Source organism: Thermobia domestica, chromosome 9, assembly GCF_964235325.1.
Source record: "Thermobia domestica chromosome 9, izTheDome1.hap1.1, whole genome shotgun sequence".
NCBI lineage: Eukaryota > Metazoa > Arthropoda > Insecta > Zygentoma > Lepismatidae > Thermobia > Thermobia domestica.
Window position 1 is genome coordinate 71,760,760 of NC_137462.1, and position 21,188 is coordinate 71,781,947.

Consider the following 21,188-nt stretch of genomic DNA (forward strand, 5'->3'; position numbering starts at 1 on the left):
TTTGTCAGGCACACAGGCGCAGTCTGTACTTGTTTCCTAACGAATTTTAGCAACATAACATAAATGAAACATATGTACCAGAAAATAGACGCAGTACAAACGGAAATTTTCATCTGTGACACATTTGATGAGAAATATAGTTAGATGTCACGTGCAAGCACTCTAAACATGTCCTATCCTGTAATTCTATTCGTATGTTTATGTAGGTGAGACTGATTAATCAAGAAACAATAACAACTGGTTTTCTTCCAGGGGAAAAATCTAAATGTGAAGGGGTGTTACACTGGGACTTTAATTGCGTCCTTTGTACAAGATTAAAAAGTAATAGCAATTTTTTAATTTATTTTAGTTCTTGGGGAGAGGAAGATGGAACCCTTGTAAGGACCTCTGCAAGGAAACATGAATACTATCCGCCACTGTTTGTTACATTACACAAAATAGTTTTATATATATATATATATATATATATATTGAGTTTTAGTCAGGGTTTTCATTCTGCAGGAGAGGGATATAGTAATACCTGACGAACATTTTCTATTCTCAGAGTGTTGCAATGATAGCATTTCCTCCATTATAACTTGGCCAAGCTAGTTGCATTATATGTAAGATTAAGTTAGCCTAAAAAGCTTAAATTTCTATGCCTGTTTTACTTTGTGCCATATTATATCTATGGTTATATGAGGCATGGATCTACAGTTTAAAGTGGGATACCGGTAACAACTTCATGAGCTTCCACCGTAAATCGAACCAGGGTCTCCCGCGATCAAGGCGTATGTGTTAACCATACAGCCACGAGGAAATTCACATAAGCACACACACATATATATTGTTGAGTTGATTTTGACTTTACCGTCTCTTTCAGCAGCGAGGATATATGAAATGTAGACCTACTGATTAACGTGGAATCCGAACTACATGAGCTCGCGCCGGGAATTGAACCCGACTCTTCCACGGCAAAGACGCGTACACTAGCCGCGGAGTTCACACACACACACACAGAATCAGAGTCCTCACACACCAAGGGTGAGAGCTGTGCCACTGAGTCACAGCGGCCACGGGGCTAGGTCGAGTCCACTTTACGTTCATAGTTTCTTAGTACATAAATGTTACGATTATGAAATAGATTTTCCTTAATGAGCTGCACAAAAACAAAAGCTTTCGAAATGCATTAAACAATTAGCTCGATTTGAGTGTGAACTTAAAGTTATATCAGAGTGTAAATACGGATACGCACCAAAGCTCGAAAACTTAATACACTATTTCTCCTATATAGTCAGCATGTATCAAGCAATCGTTCAGCTTTCATGTGAGAGGATGGAAATCGAAGGCCCCTGAACAACTATGTTACTAATGTGCGGAATGTATTTATCTTACAGTGAACTGCTTTGATGCCAAGTGGCCTAACTCCAAAATTGAAATTTTCCAGGAGTGAAAGTTGAAGTTCAATATCTCATGAACAGTCCATATTTCTTTTATGTTGGGAACCAAAACCATAACTACTGTATGTAGTTCATTGTTTTATAACTTAGTGTTTACAAAAATCCTTTTAAAAAATACCTATTCATAGAAGTGAATGATACTTATCTGTACTAGTTCTTGGCATCCAAGCAGTCCATTTATTGTAATACTAGCTTAATATACCCATTCTTCGCATGGGGGCTGTATTTGGAAGTCAACACCTGTGGAAGTATCACCATTCATTTCAGTGACCGCGAAAACTATGGATTTGACACTAGTATCAATCAATATGGGCTATTTATACATGTCTCGGTATTCCTCACCCGCTGACACCCGGCCCGCATACAGTAGTAGCTGAATTTGCAAGTCATCGCTGATGGAAGTGTCACCATTGATCTCAGCGACCGTGAAAACTATGGATTTGACACTAATATCGATCAATTTGGATTACTTTTACTACATGTCTCGCTAAACGCTCCCCTGAGACCCCCTGGTTCCAATTTTGACAAAAACGCTTCGCCTTAGACTAGGACCTGGACCAAGGTATCCGTGACCAAAATTTGGTAACTCTCGGTCAACTTGTCTGGTCCCCAGGTCGGTCCCAGTAAACGTTCCCCCGAGACCCCCTGGTTCGAAATTAAAAAAAACGCTTCGTCTTGATCTGGGGCCTGGACTAAGGTACCCGTGACCAAATTTTGGGAACTCTCGGTCCACTCGTCTGGTCCCCAGGTAGCACAGACACAGACAAACACACAAACAAACTCTTTATTTTATTTATATTAGATAAGATATACTATGTAAAATAGTCTCGTATCATAATATGTGATGTACAACAAATGTTACATTATATATTATCCATAGCTCGTGATATGCTGCAACATATTAAAGCCTCAAAATAGTTGGGCAAGCGAATAATCCAGAAGTTACGTAACCCTATTGCGTTTATGGGAACGAAAACACAATAATTATAACTATGCTAAATTACTATAGACTACCAACTGCCCATTCAGAGAATTTATGAAGTTCACTTTATCGCAATAGTTTTATACAAACTAGATTTAGACTACGGATAATAGTTTTATAGAAACTAGATAATCAATTATTATTATTATTATCATTATATTTGCAGTACAACCAAATACAACGATATTAACTATTAGTTCTAATTAACTGAATTGAGCTGAAAATTAAATCTTGATCTTTAAAGATTAACTATTAATTTTATGCGTTCTGTACCTTTCTGAAGGAATAAAAGCTGGAATTGGTTTCAAGGCTGTTTCTCAGTGAATACTTTCTTCAAAATAATATTAAAAATTATAGAAAGATTTTCGAGACATTCGAGTCGAGTCGAGATTTTTAAGAGCCGTCTCGACTCGACTCGTGTCTCGACTCGAAAATTCGAGTCGAGAAATACGTTTGTCTCGACTCGTCTCGAATTTTACAAAGTGTGTCTCGACTCGAATCTCGACTCGAATTCGAGTCGAGTCGAGTCGAGATTCGAGACATGTCTCGACTCGAGCGCATCCCTATGTATGAACATATAGTTCTAAATGTTAACACTATGTTTGGGCCCAGAACAACTACATCAACATCTAGATTTGTAATTATCAATGAAACAAAAGTAGAAACTGACTGTAGTAATTCTGAACTAATAACGGAAGAAGAAAGGTAAAATTATATCGGGTACTGAACCATTGCCCACCACTGCAGTGGGTCGGAAAAGGATGTAAAGCGTTTCCTTCACCTTCCACTTTAACGAATACCTCTAAGAGTCGTATCTCGCGAGATCTCAGATCGTAAGTTAAGTCCAAATGATACATGTCGAATGATTGATATATGTCAAGTTCAAAACTCGGGGGAGGTTGAATAATCTTGAAGAGAATAGAGGGATAGATAGAGAAGAAAAAGAAAAACAAGCGTTGCCAAAGAAATAAGCTAGGACACTAAAACTACAAAGATAAGTGATCGAATTTCAACGCACAACAATCCACAGCCAAATATACTTTCATATACCGAAAAAAGAGTTGACCTACTAAATACGTAGCCTAAGATAAATATCTCCAAACCCACAGCTAGTCCGTGTCCAGAGCGAGATTTCCACAAAGAGGATGGCTTTATGGAAATCTCACTTCGCGCTGTATCCGACTGAGACTCTGGCACTACCGGAAGGGTGATGTGGTCTCTAATTTAGAATTTCCAAATAAAAAAATTATCCGACCCCTCAGATACTAAGAAGATGTAACATACCTTGTTTGTTACAGACAAGTTAATAGGCTCAATGTGAATATCAGATTATATTACTCATATTATTATCGTAATTTTATAATAGGGCAATTTAAAGTATCCTTATGTTTATTATTCTTTCACAAACATTGCGTTGAAATGCAGATTTTGTTGTGTTTAGACGTTGGTTCTCTTAGTAAACTGCTCTTGAGTTTATCAATATTCTTCTTCTTCTTCTTCTATTGAGTCGCCCATAGTAGGAGAATATACAGGCATAGGAGCATTACGGAATGAGACCAGTTTATAACGTTGATTTATAGTTCAAATTAAGGTTGTAGTGTTCTTTCTTACTATATATTTTGTTCATGAATGTCTATATTTTATGCAAATTATCTTTATTTCATTTAATAAAGCTGTGATAAAAATTTCATCAAAATTTCCAACAGAGAGAATGAGAGAGAAGTGGAGCGGCGAAACGACTGTCTTTATATATACTGTGTACTCTAAACTACGCCGGACAGAACTAGTGTTTCGAGCTTCCTTTCTTTCGTGAAAAGAAATTTAATTTGTGATGTATTAGAAGCTATTTCGTCGTCCTATTCTATATAATAAGATTCTCTAAGGAGCATAGTTGCCGACAGAGATATAGTTTTTTCTAAATTGTGGACGAAAAGTGAATGATTTGGATACGAAAGTGGAAGTCGATCACGCACATGGTGATTATCGTGTAAGCTGAACAATGGCGTAAAATTTATTATTTCTTCTTCTGGTACCAGCACTTCAGTTAACGTGACTAACTTTAAGTCTATCTACAATGACTGTTCTGCATGGGAGTATTGAAGTAAAGTGAACTTAACCTTGTTTTATTGGAAACTTCAGTAGTAAAACTCGAACTACTAAAGTCAACGGATATATATTTAGTTCAGTTAAATTATTCTGGGACACGAACATACTGAATGAAATTATTCTTTCTCCGTATTAACTACGGTGGTTTATCAGAGTTAAAACAAAAGCTACAGTTATTTATTAGAGTTGAGATAACGAAAGCACTGGTGTTCTTCAAAAGTACAAATTAATATTTGAGAGTACTAAAATGTATAGCTTACGAGTATATCTTATACACGGCACAATGTCCGAGTAAAGAGTTCCTATGGGGGAAACCTCCTCCCATGGGGGCCCAGCCTATGCGCGGCCCCAAATAGTCTTAGCCAGCCCTCTCATTATGTAAGTCGTAAGTAGCGTAAATCTCTCTCTCTCTCTCTCTCTGTTGTGAAGTTCATTAAGTATTGGGTTAAATGTATTATAAGTGCACATGGATATTTTCTATTAGAGCTCCAGTTTGAGTAAATTTGAGTATAATATATATATATTGATGGTATTTATCAGTGCTTCTTGCTATATGTGTTTAAAGTTCAAGTGATTTCATTGGTAAGGTTGCCATTTTACGAAGATTGTTTGAATAGCATCTATAGTTCTCCAAAGTTTGTCCACTTTCGGGTTATCATATGTTACAGTAATGAGTTGAACGTTGTTCCTCTGCTTAGATTGCTGGTGTTTCTAGCTACGTTATGTCGAATTGCTGTTTGTTCAGTAACTGTCTGTCTATAAGAATATACGTATATCTCGTCCATTCGTCCAATATTTGTCTAGTTGATATATATACACAAAGTCTCACCCAACTGTCCTCTACGAAGTGTGTTATATACTATCGTGTCCATTGTCTACCTAATCCAGATTGTCTAATATTGTCTATTATTACTGTCCACCTAACTTGTCCGCCCGGAAGGGAACATGACTATTATTAAACGTCCGAGTCATTAGTTGCTGTGTCTGCCCAGTGGATGTTCGGCTGAACATTTTATTGAGTTACTACGGCATATTAAGTTATGCGAAATGTGTGAACAGGAGGTCGATTATGCTGAAGTGGTGATTAAGACGTCAGGTGTACTATATTTGACTTCGTATAAATTGTATGACATTATAATTGATAGTAAAATGCGCCCATGGTTGGAGCTGCCGAACGGGGATGTTAGTAAATATTACCTCCGTTCCTATATTGATTGTGTTTCGGCACCTGAACTGAACCGGAAGCGGTAACACTTCTTTCAGCTGACGCTCGCTCAGGCGAGAATCACTCTGTTCTGTTATTATGTCGTACCTATGACGAGTGATGTGAAATTCTTGAACTTTATTTAGCTTTCTGTGATTGCAGTATAGTTGTTTCTCTTAAGTGGTGTGACGAAGTGTCAGGTAACAGTTTCTAACACTTACAGTACAATCTACTTCGACTATTGGTTTATGGACAGTTCTATTATAAGAAAAAAAAAGTGAACAATAAAATCTGATAATGGTTGATATTGTAAACGAATTGGATATGAGATTGATAGACAGAATTCTAAATGTGTTCTATTGAAGTTTTTTTTTTTCACAATGTTATGATACTATAGTGAATATACTGGCACCTTACGTTAATTGTAGTAGTGTGGTTAACTACCACACCAGTCTGAGTTGAAGCATTGTTAATAAATCGTATCTGAAAATGAATTTTTTTTCCAAAGTATTTAATATAACTAAGGTAAAATATTCATATATACATACATGTTTAAGCTGAGTTTTATTAAAGGAGTTGAGTGGAACTATTACTCTCTTTTCTAATCTGCATCCACCGGAGGTAAGTTTCTGGTTCTTCATTTTTTTTGTTTCCGTTTTCGTTTTATTATTTTTCCGTTGCGCGATAGATTCCCTTCTCGATTCCTTTCGAGGTTGCTAGGACTTCGAATCAGGGATCAAGAAGGTGAGTTCAAGGGAGGTGGTCGTTACGTATTGGCAAAAATAAACTTCCCTTGAACTAGGCTTTTAGATTGTAGCAGTCGTTACAAAGAGTTCTGAGGAAAGTATGGAAAACGACTAAAGTCGATAAGACAGTAGAAATCCTATCAGGGATTTGCCAAAATTAAAAACTTCAAATAAAATTAATTTTGTACTAGTAAGTTGTCTGCCAAATCTTAATAGTCGCTCCCAGTACACAAGAGCGCTAACCTTGAGGCGTCAACTAATTTCAAATACTATATACTAAAAATTAGTGAAAATTCATGCGTATTTGGGTTTAGACGCTCTGGTCTACTATAATAAAATTTTCTATATTATTCGATCCTGTCTACTTCGTCACCTCTGCGGACAATAGTGAACTTAGCTTAGACAGGTGACGTGGTAAAAAAAAAAAAAAAAAAAAAAAATCATAGTTGCAGAGTAGTATCGCAAAAGTAAACTGAACGAGCATTTTAAAATTGTATCCATTCTGCAGACGGTTATTCTATTCTTTGATTGACTGGAAAATATCCGGAATCATTTGTCATATGACTATTATTTATATTGTCAGGCCAATTGATCAGTTAACTGGTATGTTTACTATTGATTGTCGAGCCACGAAGTGAAAATACCATCCGTCATTTTTACGTAACGCACTGCCCTCATACAAACTTCTATCGTGATAATTAATGCACTAAGAAATTTATCATTATATATATGCAATCAATGTCTCGTAGCAAACTTTACCACTGGGCACATATACACATGGCCGTCCTATTATTTATTCATACTTTTTACTATACACATCTATATATCAATATTATTATCATTATTCACTTATTAATTCATATATTTATTTTTTTCTGTACGACGTAATTAAATTTATTTTCAGACACCCTATACTATATCAATACGCCCGAGATTGTTCAAAGCAGTCTTACTATCTATATTAAAATTAGCAAATTATTAATACATTAACTAACACGTGATTTTATATAAACTGAATATGAATTTCTTTCACAACAAACTATTGTATATTTCACTTCACGGCTTCGAATTTATTTTGTATGCAATGAGAATTCAATGTTCTGAATAGCATGCAACTATATATCAGAAAATGTCAACAATGCGATTGCTTACAGAAAGCAACGGAAAGAGAGGATTCGTAACCGCAGCCTGGCAACAAAAATAATGCCACATAAACAAACTTTGAGTTAAGTGGAAACGCGAAATTTACTACTATTAATAATTTGATTACTGAACTATATAAATGATAGTGCTTTTCGGAGATACCGAATTATAATTTAATTTGACTACATATTTATTCGTGTGAACCAGAATTAATATTTAAGTATCAATAATCACAAAAAAAGGGTAATTTTCAGGTGGAGTAGATCCTTAAGTTACTGGGAAACAAATCACTAGCAGAAAGAATTCTCAACTCGGACAAGGTGGCTTTAGTAGTATGAAAACAACCTGTGCACGATTAAATATTCTTTGCACTCTGTTATCGTCTAGCTATAAGTAGTATACGGTAGAGAAGTAACTATAAATTTTAATTATGGATCAATGCACTTACTACAAGGGACCAAAGGAGATGAATAATCAATAATCCACAATACGCTGTCCCTGAATCAATAAATCATACTTTCACTCACATGTTACTACAGCCAAAATACTACATTATACACACACACATTCACACTACATACCACATAAACCAAGAAAACAAATACCAATACATATCACTACATACGTTAAATCATGTTATCACATGAATTCACTATATGCACACGGAACGAATTACTGTTTTCACCATTCTAAATCGGCTCTATAAACTGAGGAAAAGAAACGGAATACTCAGAGCCCAATGGTCCTACTACTAATTAGATCATGGTTTTCCAAATACTTTTAATGCCCAGGAAGGATATATTAAAACTACTAATGGTAAGGGCCCCTTTCCTGAAGGGAAAAGAACCCTAACAAAAAATCATTCAACCCATCACTGTTGGAAGCTTTGGTCAATTTAGAAGTAAATAAAGAGCCCCTGTGCTAACTTACACGGACATCATGAAAATTAATTTAACTACACAGGAACCTACGAATACCGCCATGTAAAAAAAAATCACATTTACTACATATACAGAACTATAAGTGGACAGGCCTATCGTACCCTACACGAATTTGGAGGGATAGAAAGAACATTCTAAATGTTAAATCACTTTATGTTAAACTGGGAAGCTCACGACACCAGATTACCAAAACACTATTGTTTCATTTCTGTCCACAGCAACTTGTTAATGGAAATATGGCGTCCTTGATTTGAGATTTCTATCTTACTATTTTCCAACTGTTTTAGAATGAAAATTTCGCTCAGTTGAGACTCTCAAGTGCTCCTCGCTATTTAATCCTTAATTGAAACTAATTCTATCTGGATTTTACTGCTTTCTCGTGACAAAATCCCAATATTTATCCGGAACAAACTATAATGGTGTTGCTTGATGTTTTTCAGGTAGGGAATGAGAATAATCGCACCTTAATATTAACGCTTCGGAAATAGTTCCAATCAAAACAAAGGGTTTTGGCAGTGGAGAATACAACGGAATGGTAAAAACTGGATGAAACCGGATTTTGGGAGGATATGGGCATCTCGGAGGGACGAAGGAGGTCTAAATTATTCTGCCAAATATCACTTGGTGGATAATTTCAAGAATTTCTGACCAATTGCGGGCCTTTTTTTTTCATATAGCATTAAGATGTATGTCAATAATCATCCATTTGAAATGCCCATACATCGGACTTACACCCTGAAATAGAATTCCTATTGGATTAATCAAAGCTTCCACATTAATTTTGATTTAAATAAAGATCAAATGAATTTACTACATGGACCGAAAGCTATATTGTGAAAAATCGCATAGTACAGTAGGTTAAAAAATATTGAACCCCTCGAAAAAAAAAAATCATTACACAACTGTAATGGTACATTACAAGCTGTGGATGGTGATCCACGGCCTCACGCTTTTAGAGGCCTCACAAAGCCAAAGAACCTAAATACAATGTGACACTGATTTTATAAAGACCCATCGATTTAATGTAAATACAAACAATTATGAATTCGGATTTGTTTACATAAAACATTACGTAATGGTGACTTGAAACAAACTTACCTATTCTTGTAATATTAGGCCACTAATATAGATGACAGGCAGTAAGCTTATTTTAACATTGCAATAATGAAAGCAAACAAATCTCTCATTTGTTTAGCACTAATAACATCGTTCAGATTAATTGATTTCGAAAATTTATTATTATTAGTTATTTAAAAAAAACTGAGGCGTTACGAACTTTTCTTGCCCAGTGATCAGCAAACATTTCTCGCCGAGGTCATCATAAGAATTTACTACCCCGCTAGCTGTATGTTGCCATAATAAATTGAAATTAATTTCTTTATAATAAGCAGCGTTCGAAAAATGCTTCTGTCCAACGCGAGTGTAGTGTTATACTGCAGTGTGTCTTTTTTGTAAACCTCTCAGAGTTTACTGTGATTTGACTGCCGACTGTTTTTTTTTTTGTTTTTTTTTTGTTTTTTTTTGTTTTTTTTTTTTTGTTTTTTTTTTTGTTTACCGGAAACAAAGGAAATATTTGGGGTAGATAAGACATTAAGCTGAGGTTAAAAGGAATGTTCAGGTGGTGAGATTAACATGCACTCCCCAGATTTCGGTGAACTAGAAACACCTACCAACTCCGTGTCATACTTTTCGTGAAAACGTTCGAAATTCCAGAACGATCAATTGGTTTTCACAATTGTCATACTAGTGACCGACTGTGAAACGACACGAGTGAAACGGAACGGGTCATGTGATCTTAGTGAACTCTGCGGAGATATCTCATTCTCATTGGTGTCCGTAATTGGTATAGTTTTTTTTTTTTTTTTTTTGTACTTGGTATGTTGGTAGAACAAATAGAAGTTATCACTTAGCATTCTGGCAAAATCTCTGAAATCTCGCGTTCAAATCCTAGATTCGCCTATTAGTAGTAAGGACTATTGTTCTGCGAACTACGGATTATAAATTAGTTACTGGCGAAAAGTCCAATTGCCCATCAATTACCAATTATCCGGATAAATTTATCAAATTCCCTCTAAACACAGTATTAAATAATATTGCACAACATTATTAAATTAATGATGTACTGAATAATATTTCAAAATTCTCGTACATTTCACACGACATTCGATCAAACCAAAATGCGTGGATGGTACAGTATTTTACTTGGGATCCAAATTATTGAAACATATTCTGTAGTGGTAACCGTGCTGGAAAGGGATGTTCTGATGGTAGTTTTATTTGTTGCTACGACTCGCTCATTGCTCTGTCGACCAGTACGTGCATTGTAATTGTCCTAGTGTTTATACTTAACTCATTTCCCACTTTTTCTTATGTGATTGTCTCCTGACTATTGTCACTCAACGCATTTTTCGTTTCCAGTTCAGTTGACAGCCCCGACAGTATATGACTTTTATCTTTCATACTAACTTGGCTGCGGTAAAACATTCATATTCCACAGTTACTAATTTTGCTCTTATCCATTTGTCACTGTGTTTACATGTTTTCTGTATTATAGTTTCTTTTGTGGCAGATTATTGCTGAATTCTAGACATTGACGGATACAAAAAAGATCTTTGTAGTACAACACACTAGCTCCAATCTTTACTTGACGAAGGTGTTTCCCTTGTATACAAATAAGATTCGTAGTTCGCATCCCATTTGAAGGAATAGGTCCTGTCTCTTAGCCTTGGTGGTGATAAGGGACGTTAAATCCAATCGGTCACATACAGTCAATTAAAATATACAGTATCCACTATCATTTTCTTGTCCATAGAATGCTTTTCCAGGGGAGATAATCAATTTGAAAGTAGCTTTAGTCATTTTGTCATAAACTTTGCTATTGAATAGCTCTCGCCTTCTGTGCGAGCGGTCCCGGTGGGGCCACTCGGTCGAAAAAGTGAACACGCTTTTTCAGGCCGCTTCCTTCCTTCCCCAATCCTTTATTCCTTCCCTTTCCCCGGATAGTGTGCTCGCCGAGGGACTTCATCCCTCAAACCGTGACGAGCTAAATCTTCTTAGATGCCGAAAGCCCAGAAATCTAAAGTCCTAATCCTTTGTTATTGAATAGTTATCAGTACTACATGAAACGTTGAATGAAAGACTATCCATGTGTACCAAAAATATTAAATTGGGCAGTAAAGGAAAAATTATACTAATTTCAAATGTAACCTCATCCTAAGTATTTCTGAAATTTGATAACCTAACATTCAAATAATAATTGCTAATATAAACGCATACTAATTACTCTTCGGAAATTTCGCTTAAAAATAACACTATAACGAAGTGGAACAGTGTAGATGATATTGAAAATATTGATTGTTAAAAATGCACTAAATCTCACAGGACCGATGATTCCTCGTCAACTATCCCTGCAGGTGCGCCTACATTCATAACAGAGGAAGGGTAGACACGATTGTTCAACGATAAAACTCTTATTACTAGAACGAAAGTTCATTTCCAAACCCAGTCATATAATTTTAAGTTTTGAAACCATAATATCAGGTTCTCTCGATAATCTCGTTTACTTTTCTTCTCCGATACTCTTAAAATCTCAGTGACTGTTGTTTGCAAGACATACTCACTGTGGTACTCCTACTTGCGTTTAATTTACCTTTATATCAAATATTGAATATTTAATTTTCGCTTGAATCCACTTCGTAAGCGTTAAAAAAATTCAACTGCTAAAATTGAATTGAAAAATAGAGATTTCCTGAAACTGTAATACAAGAATTATTTTACACTACGAGATTGTATGGAAAACTTGATCAATTCTCTAATATGTTGTGTCACAGGGAGCACAGATTTTTATAAATCAATATGCCAAGAGATATCGTACTGTGCGCAGCGGCAGTTGTGCAGTTTGTCTTGTTGTGATGATGTGTGTAACCACTTTTACGATTCTAACGTGAACAGCAACCTTGTTTTGTCATCGGTTGTGTGATACAGAAAAAGTCTCTCGAAATTTTTGGCACACTCTTCATACATGTCGAATAGAAACTTGTATATATGTCTTCAATTCTAAGAGGAAAACCCAACATCCGATAACTAATTCATAAAGATCTTTGTGTATAGAGCGCATATTCAGTAGTATCTATTGCAGTTTTTTTCATTTTGTACAATGGTCACAGGCTTATTTTTCGGGTGTCTATTTACCTGTGAGGATAGTGTATATTATCTATGGAATAATTTTCTTCACATCAAAACTAATATTTTCATACCCAAGCAAAGTCCTTATACACATTTTCTTGATCGTTATATGTTATTATTGAAACTATTAATATTATTTTTATTTTGCAGTCAATTGTACAAGGTTTAGAGAAGATTGGACATAAAACATCAAGATTTAATATTGGTGGATCTACAGTGACAGCCATTGCCAAGGAAAATGGCTTTGTAACTGCGAACAGTGATTACCGACGACAAGGAATTGTAGCTGGGTTTTAGTGTAAACACAAATTTTATACAATTTTATCCATGTTATGATGTAGATAACTGTGATAATGTCTTTTATTAAGTTTCCTACTTAATATAAACGAAAGAAAAAGGTGGAAGTACATTCCGAATGAACATAGACTATTCAACGTGCTCTTTTTTTTTTTTTTTTTTTTTTTTTTTAATCATGTCAAGTCCAATGTACTGTACATTCATGACCTTAAGTTTGTGTTTTGATTATATTTATTAGAAATGTTGCAGTTCAATTCATGTGAGTGTGAAGTTTTTATAAAGAAAGAATATTCTAAAATATTCAAAAAATACTGCAAGAAACTATACAAAGAACAGTTGTAAAAGTAATAATCATAAGTTTTATTATGTATGTGTGTATATATGTTAAGTTACTGAGAAGCCATCTAACATGCAGTCAATTTAAAAAAAAAAAAACTTTCAGAAACTTCTGTAAATATGTTATGATGACGAAGTGCTATGAAACAGCATACGGGTTAATGTAACATCTTTTAATAATGTTGGCACGAATTAATAGTATAAGAAACTCTCGAAAAGACACAACTTCTTTAAGAAATAAAACAGACTGTAAAACTGTAACTCATGTCCGTATAAACCATATATATCGTAGATACTAAAAAGACAACGATGTTTCAATCAGTGTCCTGAAGTACCTAAACAAAGGTTTATACAATATAATTGATATTACTTCTAAGCTTTAAGATGTCTCAATTCTTTTCAGTGTTTAAAGTAACATAAAACAACGAAAAATATATCACAATTTTGGGTAGACAGCAAACGTTTCGTTTTAATGAATTTCGAACTTTTTGGAATCACGAGTGAAAATTCTTTTTTCGTATATTTAACTTGGTTTTCAAATTAATTGAAATTCATCCTGTTTTTCGTATTACATTTTATTATTCAGATGATATGGTAGCTATTTTTCATACATGTATGCAATCAATCGAACAGGATTCAGTTTTAAAGTAGACATTGAGCATTATCCTATTAACTAAGATTTGTGTATCTTTTAGTGCAAGAAGTTACACTATTGGCGCATTAGGAGCACAGTTTAAAATCAACAAGTGAACTTCACTATTCTATATCTCTAATTTCAATTTATTGATATCTCATCTCACATTCACTCGTTCATTTTTTGTTCGTAAAGCAACGTACATGATAGTGTGCCTGTTAATTTTAAAATGACAATATGGATAAAAAGAAAACGGCAATGTGCTAATTTTCCTTTTATCTAATAAGTAATTATCAAACTTTTTGTAAGCAAATTCATGCTGAAGTAATGAGATCCTGCAGTGGATATAATTTTTTTTTTTTTAGAATTATTTATTTCAGTACAACAAAATTTCAGTATAATAAATTAATGTAAAAGGTCTCCAAAGTTTCATTATACTAGTATTCTACTGTACTATGAAACAGTGCTCACGGTTTCAGGAAAAAAAATATCCTTGTATTATTTGACTGCCTGTCAAGTAGGACACAATATAACTGGTTATATTATTTAGCAAGTAACAACTTTTAGAACCTACCACTTTTTCATAGGATTGTTAACTACCAGACAGCTAAGAAGTTCAAACTGTGATATCTTGGTCATTGCTTTTTTTTTTCAATTATATTTAAAATAGTGAAAAAAGTGGCAAATTCGAAGAGCTCTTTAATAGCTCGATTTATTTATCGTTAGCTGTACGAGAATAGTGTTAACAATACTTGATCTATGTCCTCTTAGTAACCTGAGCTGATGTCAAAAGCATCGATACAGTATTATTATTATTGCCGTTCGTTCTTATTTATTATGTGATATTTAGAACATGAAATATTTTTACTATGTAGAGTAGTTCAGTGTTTCAAAATGACAATTTCCTAGAGTCACTAATGTCAATCTTAGGGAAAAAATCTGCATTCTGTGTATTTATAAGCTAATTCGAAATGTTTAGCCTGCATAATAAAAATTATTTTATTGATTATCTTTTTTGTGTTAAAAATTATTTTACAAAACTCAATTTTATGTATCAAACTCGTGTAAGTAATGGAGTACGCTATTTGACTTTTACTTCAGTGAATAGTTGGTAAATGTTTTGTATTGTAGAACTGTCATTTTAGGCATAATTTGTTCCTAATTATATGTAAATAGTGAAATAGTGTAAATATACTTTTAATATCTGTAATAACATTTTCTGAAAGAAACTTTCTTATTCTCGTTTAATTACAATTGACATAAGTGAAACTTGAAATTGCGTATTAGTTAAACAGCGAGTATCAGTAGTCTATTGCAGAGGCTGCTTCGTTTCCATCCGAGCAAATTGAAGTTCTTTCCTTAAAATATTTCAGCCCATTACGGTTGATTATGCTCGAGTAATGGCCATTCAGCTGATATTGTAGCTGTACTAATAGTGTACTTTCCCTACTCATGCTTGCAAGCTCTCCAGATACCATTTACCGTGCGAACTCGGCGTGATAAAAGTACAGTTTGGGAAGTCCAAATGCAAAGTAAACCTTGGCACTAGCATCTGGACCCTTAACTAAATTATCTTCGAATGAAATAGAATGGATACCAATTGCAACTGCCATACGTTACTAGAATGCAGTGGTCTTTTAGCCATGTGACTTGAAGCTTTATCCTGATGCAGTTTCATTTGATGTCTGTGGTCCCCATACAATGCTGATATTTTGTCTGTGTGGTTTGGGGATAGGACATGTTCTTGATAACAAGCAGCATTGATTTTGACTTATTTATCCACTTACTAGTTTTCAGCTTCTCTCTCTAGAAAAGTCAGTAACAACCATAAAACCTTTCGAAAAACTGTCTACATTGATGTATAGTTAAATCTTTCTTTTACATGAACACACCTGTAGGTAGATGGTCCGAACTTTTCCAAAGGCACTAAGATGGAACCATGCTTCGTCCATTGTCACAACAAAATTCCCTTGGGTGTCATCAGCTGGGTGACGCTGATCCAGCCTTCTTTCCTTGCTCTTTCGCTCGGCAACATGCCGTAGTATTAATGCATGCACGTTGGCATTGCTATAATTATAATAATTATTATAATATGCGACAAGTTCACTTGGAAAACAAATGTCTTTCACTCTAATCACAATTCGTAACATATCCACAGAGAATAACTCCAAAGTTTGAATCGTGCACTAACTTTTGCTTATTAAATTTCCTCCATCCGATAAGAAGGACCAAAATGTAGATGTTCTGCGGTAATTTACACTTAACTAGTTCTGGATTATACTAAACAATATGTTTTCTTTTGCAATTTATTAGAATTCACTAGTCACTGGTTATCAATTATATAACGGTTAGGACGAAATAAAAGTTCACTAATGTTCGTTGCATTTGCTAATTTACTTTTAAAACACTATTTCTAAAGAGGAACAATGCGCTGTTCTTGCTTTGTGCAAGTCTTTCCTTCAACGATCAGTTTTGAATCAACGAAGTGAAATCTGTGTTCCGAATATTAGTGTTTCCAGCTCCTAAAAACTTATTACTACATAAATTAAGACTTGCCAAATGTAGCACACAGAGAAACCAGCTGCGGACAATGTACAACAGCACATGCGAGCAGTTCGATTACGAAATTCAGTGATACGAGAATGTAAGGCGAGGGACATGGATCATAGAAGCAGATGAACTAAAACAGTACGGTGTACATAATGTTGGGAGGGGGCTTACAAAGACAGTGCATCAAAAACAGCGATGGCACCTGAAGGGAGCATACTGACCTGCAGGTATCACAGCGAAGGTTCGAAGTGTCTTCCATGCAATGTTGCATCAGCACTGGCGTACACGTAAAAGATCCTAGCCTGTCCGAATAGTAGCACACGCGCTGAACATGCTTTGGTATAGAAGCTGTTGATCTGGTGTTCTGGATACACGAGTGTCGCGAGATAAACTTACACATAATAAAATCGATTCAACTCTGGCGATCTTTGAAACACAAACGAAACTTAATCAATATGTGCTTAGCGTCCATGGAAGCTGTGAAAGCACAGCTTCCTCTGAGTAAACAGAGTAATACAAAATATTAAGAACAATGCATTAAAGATAACTAAGAAGAGAACAAATGCTACGTCGGTATTAATCAGTGGTATTTTTGTTAACTGAGCCATTTAATATTCTCTGTCACAGCTGCAACAGTAAGAAAACAGCATTTTATGCACATCCAATTCATTTTGACTAACTTAAAGAAACTAAAATATGATTCTCGAATTAAAATTTAAAAAAAATAGTCCATTCGATCAGACAGCTGAAAAGAAAATATATAGTATAAACATTTATTTTAGTATAAATTTCATTACAAAATTCTTCCTTTTAAAGTTCGTACATAATAAAAGTAGACGATACAGTGATTCTTTGAAAAAATACTTCCAACAGGAAGTTTACAATTACACTCCGAATTAAGGATAATTAACTCCTACTTTTAATAATGAATCTTATATAATAGTTCACATTCTTGTAATATTACTGAGTATATTTTTTAAAAAAAAAATAAGAAAAATTACATATCATAAACTAGAAGATTTATAGCATAAATGCATAAGAAAATGCTAATTTATATTTTAAAACCCATCTACGCCTCCTTGTTTCCGAAAATCAGCATTAGCTCTGATTTCACCTTCGTACTTGGCTACTGCGTTTATAACGCTACTTATTCGTTTCTGTTCCTGTAACACATGGCCTCGTGCCCGTAAGCCCATCAATATATCCTGTGCAAATCAAAATAAAGGATAATCCAGATTAATATATATTTCATTTGCAAGAATATAGTGCACGTCTAATATGTTTCGAGAATCCTTTTTTTCTGATAAATAAATGGTGCCAATAAGTTCGAAATGATAGAATATGCCTAGGTATTTCAACGCAGTTTGAGCTCTAGTCACAATGCGCGAGTAAATTTCATTAACACTGCATAGTGCTATTTCGAACTTTTTAATTTTTTCAAATGTATTTTCATAAATTGTTTCACCATTTACCTCCATTGCTAGCTGTTTTTTTCTAATATAAATGTAATTAAAAGGATAATTGAAGGAAACTCATTCGACTTGCAGCCCAGTTTTAAAATTAAACTTTACTAATATATGTTTCTTCTCCAACAACCACAACCTTTACCAAAACACTTGTGTGTCAGGTGGAGGAGATTGCGTGTTTCAGTGAAATTTAGAGCTATGTTTGCCACCCCTACCGAATTGGTCTAAATGGCGTAACCAGACGAAGTGTGTTCTGGGGTTGCCAATTGCCTGCTCGCTGCGCGAATTGACTTCCTCGGGCTACGTGAGAAACACACTTATTGCTTCCACATTTTCTTCTGACACACGCGATTTACCACCGCTGTGTTGTTTCACTATACTTCCCGCTGATAAAAATGTATCCTTCCACGCCTGGATACTGTTGCGTGATGGAGGATCCTTGTGGTAAACACGTCGAAAGTTTCGTTGAACACGAACAACACATTTTGTCTCTACAAACCACTACACGCATTGCGCCCTTTCGACTGCTGACGCCATTTCTGTTTATCGGCGATACTAGCGCCGTCACCGGTAGTTGTTCAAGTATGAAAATTTGCTGAACAAAACTTTTGAGTTTTCCTTTAATGTCAATGTTTTTTTTTTTCTTCTGTATCTCTGACCATATTAAAACTCTACACTTATAAAAACCGTCAGTCCCATTCCGGACACTCTGTATACCAATCGAATTCATATGGGAGACAAAATATGGGAGACAAAGGCAAGAAAGAATTGTTTCGACTGTGTAATGAAATATGGGGAAACAGGAGAGTGGTCAAAAGAAATTCTAAAAACAATCATGATACTGATGGCCAAAAATTGAACCCAAGGAAATGAGAATCACAGAAATATTAGGTTCCGATTCACTCAAACCTATAAAGCTCACCAATCAAAATTTTAAAAAATCATGACACTCCTGATTTCTTTTACGTTAGCAAAGGAATTGTCAAGCGGAAATGTTTATACTGCAGCCAAGCTGTCACTGGAGCCTTTTATGTGGAAGTTCTGAAACGTCTGCTGCAAAGAATCACACGTGTGAGATCGCAGTATCGGAGTTGCCTCTACTGGAAGCTGCTGCATGACACAGCTACAGGGCACAATGCGGCGAAGTATTTGTTATACTTTTACATATTGGCCAGATCTTTGTTATGATTACTTTATTCTCCCCAAATTGAAAACAACATTGAAGTTTTTTGACAATAGCAATGATGACGTGCAAAGCTATGTGTAGATAAAAGAGGTTCCTACTTTGAACAAATCAAAGTGATTTGGTTTCACTTATTTATTTATATTTTACAGAAACAGTTTCCTTTCCTAAGTGTCAGATATTGGGTTTTAATACTTGCAGTATTACATACACAATGTGAGTCAATTCGTAAGATATACTTACGTTGTTAATACCGCTTTCATAAACTAATTTATTTGGTATAAGTTGATGGTGGAACCGTTTGGCATCTATGGAATCTTTGATACCTCTACCTCCCCAAATATGGTCAGCTATTACCTGAAAAGTAAGTAAAAGAAAGAAAAGCTTCTTCAACAACAGTTAACGTTTTATTGACTGGTCTCCTACTTCTAAAATATCAGCGGGACACAAATGCAGGTGTCTTGTAAGTTCGATTCCGAATTGGGACACCGATATAACTTCCGTCTTTTAAGGGATGTTAAATTTCAAACAATCAAGCAAACTATGAGTATGAGAGGTAAATATAACAAAATTGCGCTTCATCATTTGGAATATCACTTTCGAATACCACGTCAGTATCATATCGGATTATTACCAATAGACAGATCGGAGAATTCTTCCACTCTCCTTATGAGTGACCTCATGGGATGTATAGGTTAGCTTCTATAATAATACATGCTTGAAAGATACACCGCATAGCTTCATCCGGAAAGAAAATAGAGATAGATTTTTCGATATCCAACAGTTAGTTTCTTTTATATTTTATATTAATTGAAATACCTTTAAAGAAATACAATATATCTTATTAATACGGCGTTGAACTATCTTTAACCTGTAACAGATCTAGTATTCGTAACGGAATTGAGGTATATAAGATGAAATTTGAAAGTCGAGGGAAGTAGACCAACGTAAAGGAAAAAGGTGTAAAATTTTCCATGTAATTATGCATAGAATCGAAACTTAAAATTTCCGTGTACTTAAGGTTACAGTACAAATTTTGTCTATTTTTTTCACAATTTTATGGATTGTTTGCCCTGTGCTGTAAGCGCTCCATATAATAAACATAAGCTTCAGCAGTTATTATAGTAGAAAGCAATGGATATATGAAGCGAAGCACTGTATTTTTTGTTTCTGATTTTTCTTTTCTTAACTAATATCGATCGTTTTTGATCATTTTTACAAACCAACTGACCACCAATTTTCCATACATAGAAAGTGACCCTCCCATAAAGGAGAATTTTTTTAAAAAAATGCTAGGACACATTCTGTTTATTTTTAATATTATAAAAAAGTTAATATACTGAATTTCAGCTCTGTAAGTTTAACGGCTTGTGAGATACTCATTTTTGTTTCGCAAAATTTTTTATCCTCATTACCTCCTTAGGATATGTATTACAATGAAAGCAATATAACATCCCGGTTTGGATTAAGGCCTAACTATATACCAAAAGTCATTTCATTTGAATTTGCAATTTGGCCGTGATGATCAGGCACACATAGTTACATTCAATTTTTTATATAATAATTTATACATTACAGTGATTCAAAAATGTATTTTTCTAGTAGTTAGCTCCTCTAAAATCTGACAGGCCTCGAAAGCCAAGTAGTAGTATAAGTCCTATTGCTATTATTACAATTACAAATATCAATATCCAAAAGTGCTTGAAGTTCTTTTTTCACTTAGATATAGCCTACTCACCTCAGGTAAGTAGACAGAAACAAATGGAAAAGGAAGGGAAATGAAGGTCTTGAAAGTAAAACGCAGACAAATTTACCCGTCTTCAGAAGATACTGTCTACAATGCACTGAGCAGAGTGAGTCGGTAGGTCGCAGTGGGTCATGGTGGGTGGTGGGTTGCAGTGGGTCACCGTGGGTGGTGGGTCGCCGTGGGTCATGGTGGGTGGTGGGTAATAATGGGTAGCATGCTGTTGACCCAC

The 21,188-nt window shown here is 34.9% G+C and overlaps 2 protein-coding genes across 13 annotated transcripts in view; one reads left to right on the forward strand and one right to left on the reverse strand.

Moving 5' to 3' along the window:
* Positions 1–15,226, forward strand: part of LOC145694739 (scoloptoxin SSD14-like) — a 142,392-nt gene extending 127,166 nt beyond the window's left edge. For all 3 annotated transcript variants that reach the window (XM_081771324.1, XM_081771322.1, XM_081771323.1), the window contains exon 11: positions 12,897–15,226. In XM_081771324.1, coding sequence (XP_081627450.1) covers positions 12,897–13,043 — 147 coding nt within the window. In that variant the 3' untranslated portion in view covers positions 13,044–15,226. The remainder of the gene's footprint in view (positions 1–12,896) is intronic.
* Positions 15,227–17,544: 2,318 nt separating this feature from the next.
* The window catches only part of LOC145694741 (scoloptoxin SSD14-like), a 126,541-nt gene continuing 122,897 nt past the window's right edge, over positions 17,545–21,188 (reverse strand). For 9 of the 10 annotated variants that reach the window (XM_081771329.1, XM_081771331.1, XM_081771332.1 and 6 more), the window contains 2 exons: positions 19,456–19,569; positions 17,545–17,768 (listed from right to left, as the gene is read on the reverse strand). In XM_081771329.1, the coding sequence (XP_081627455.1) occupies positions 17,622–17,768; positions 19,456–19,569 (261 nt within the window). In that variant the 3' untranslated portion in view covers positions 17,545–17,621. The remainder of the gene's footprint in view (positions 17,769–19,455; positions 19,570–21,188) is intronic. The other variant, XM_081771326.1, reaches the window with a different exon arrangement.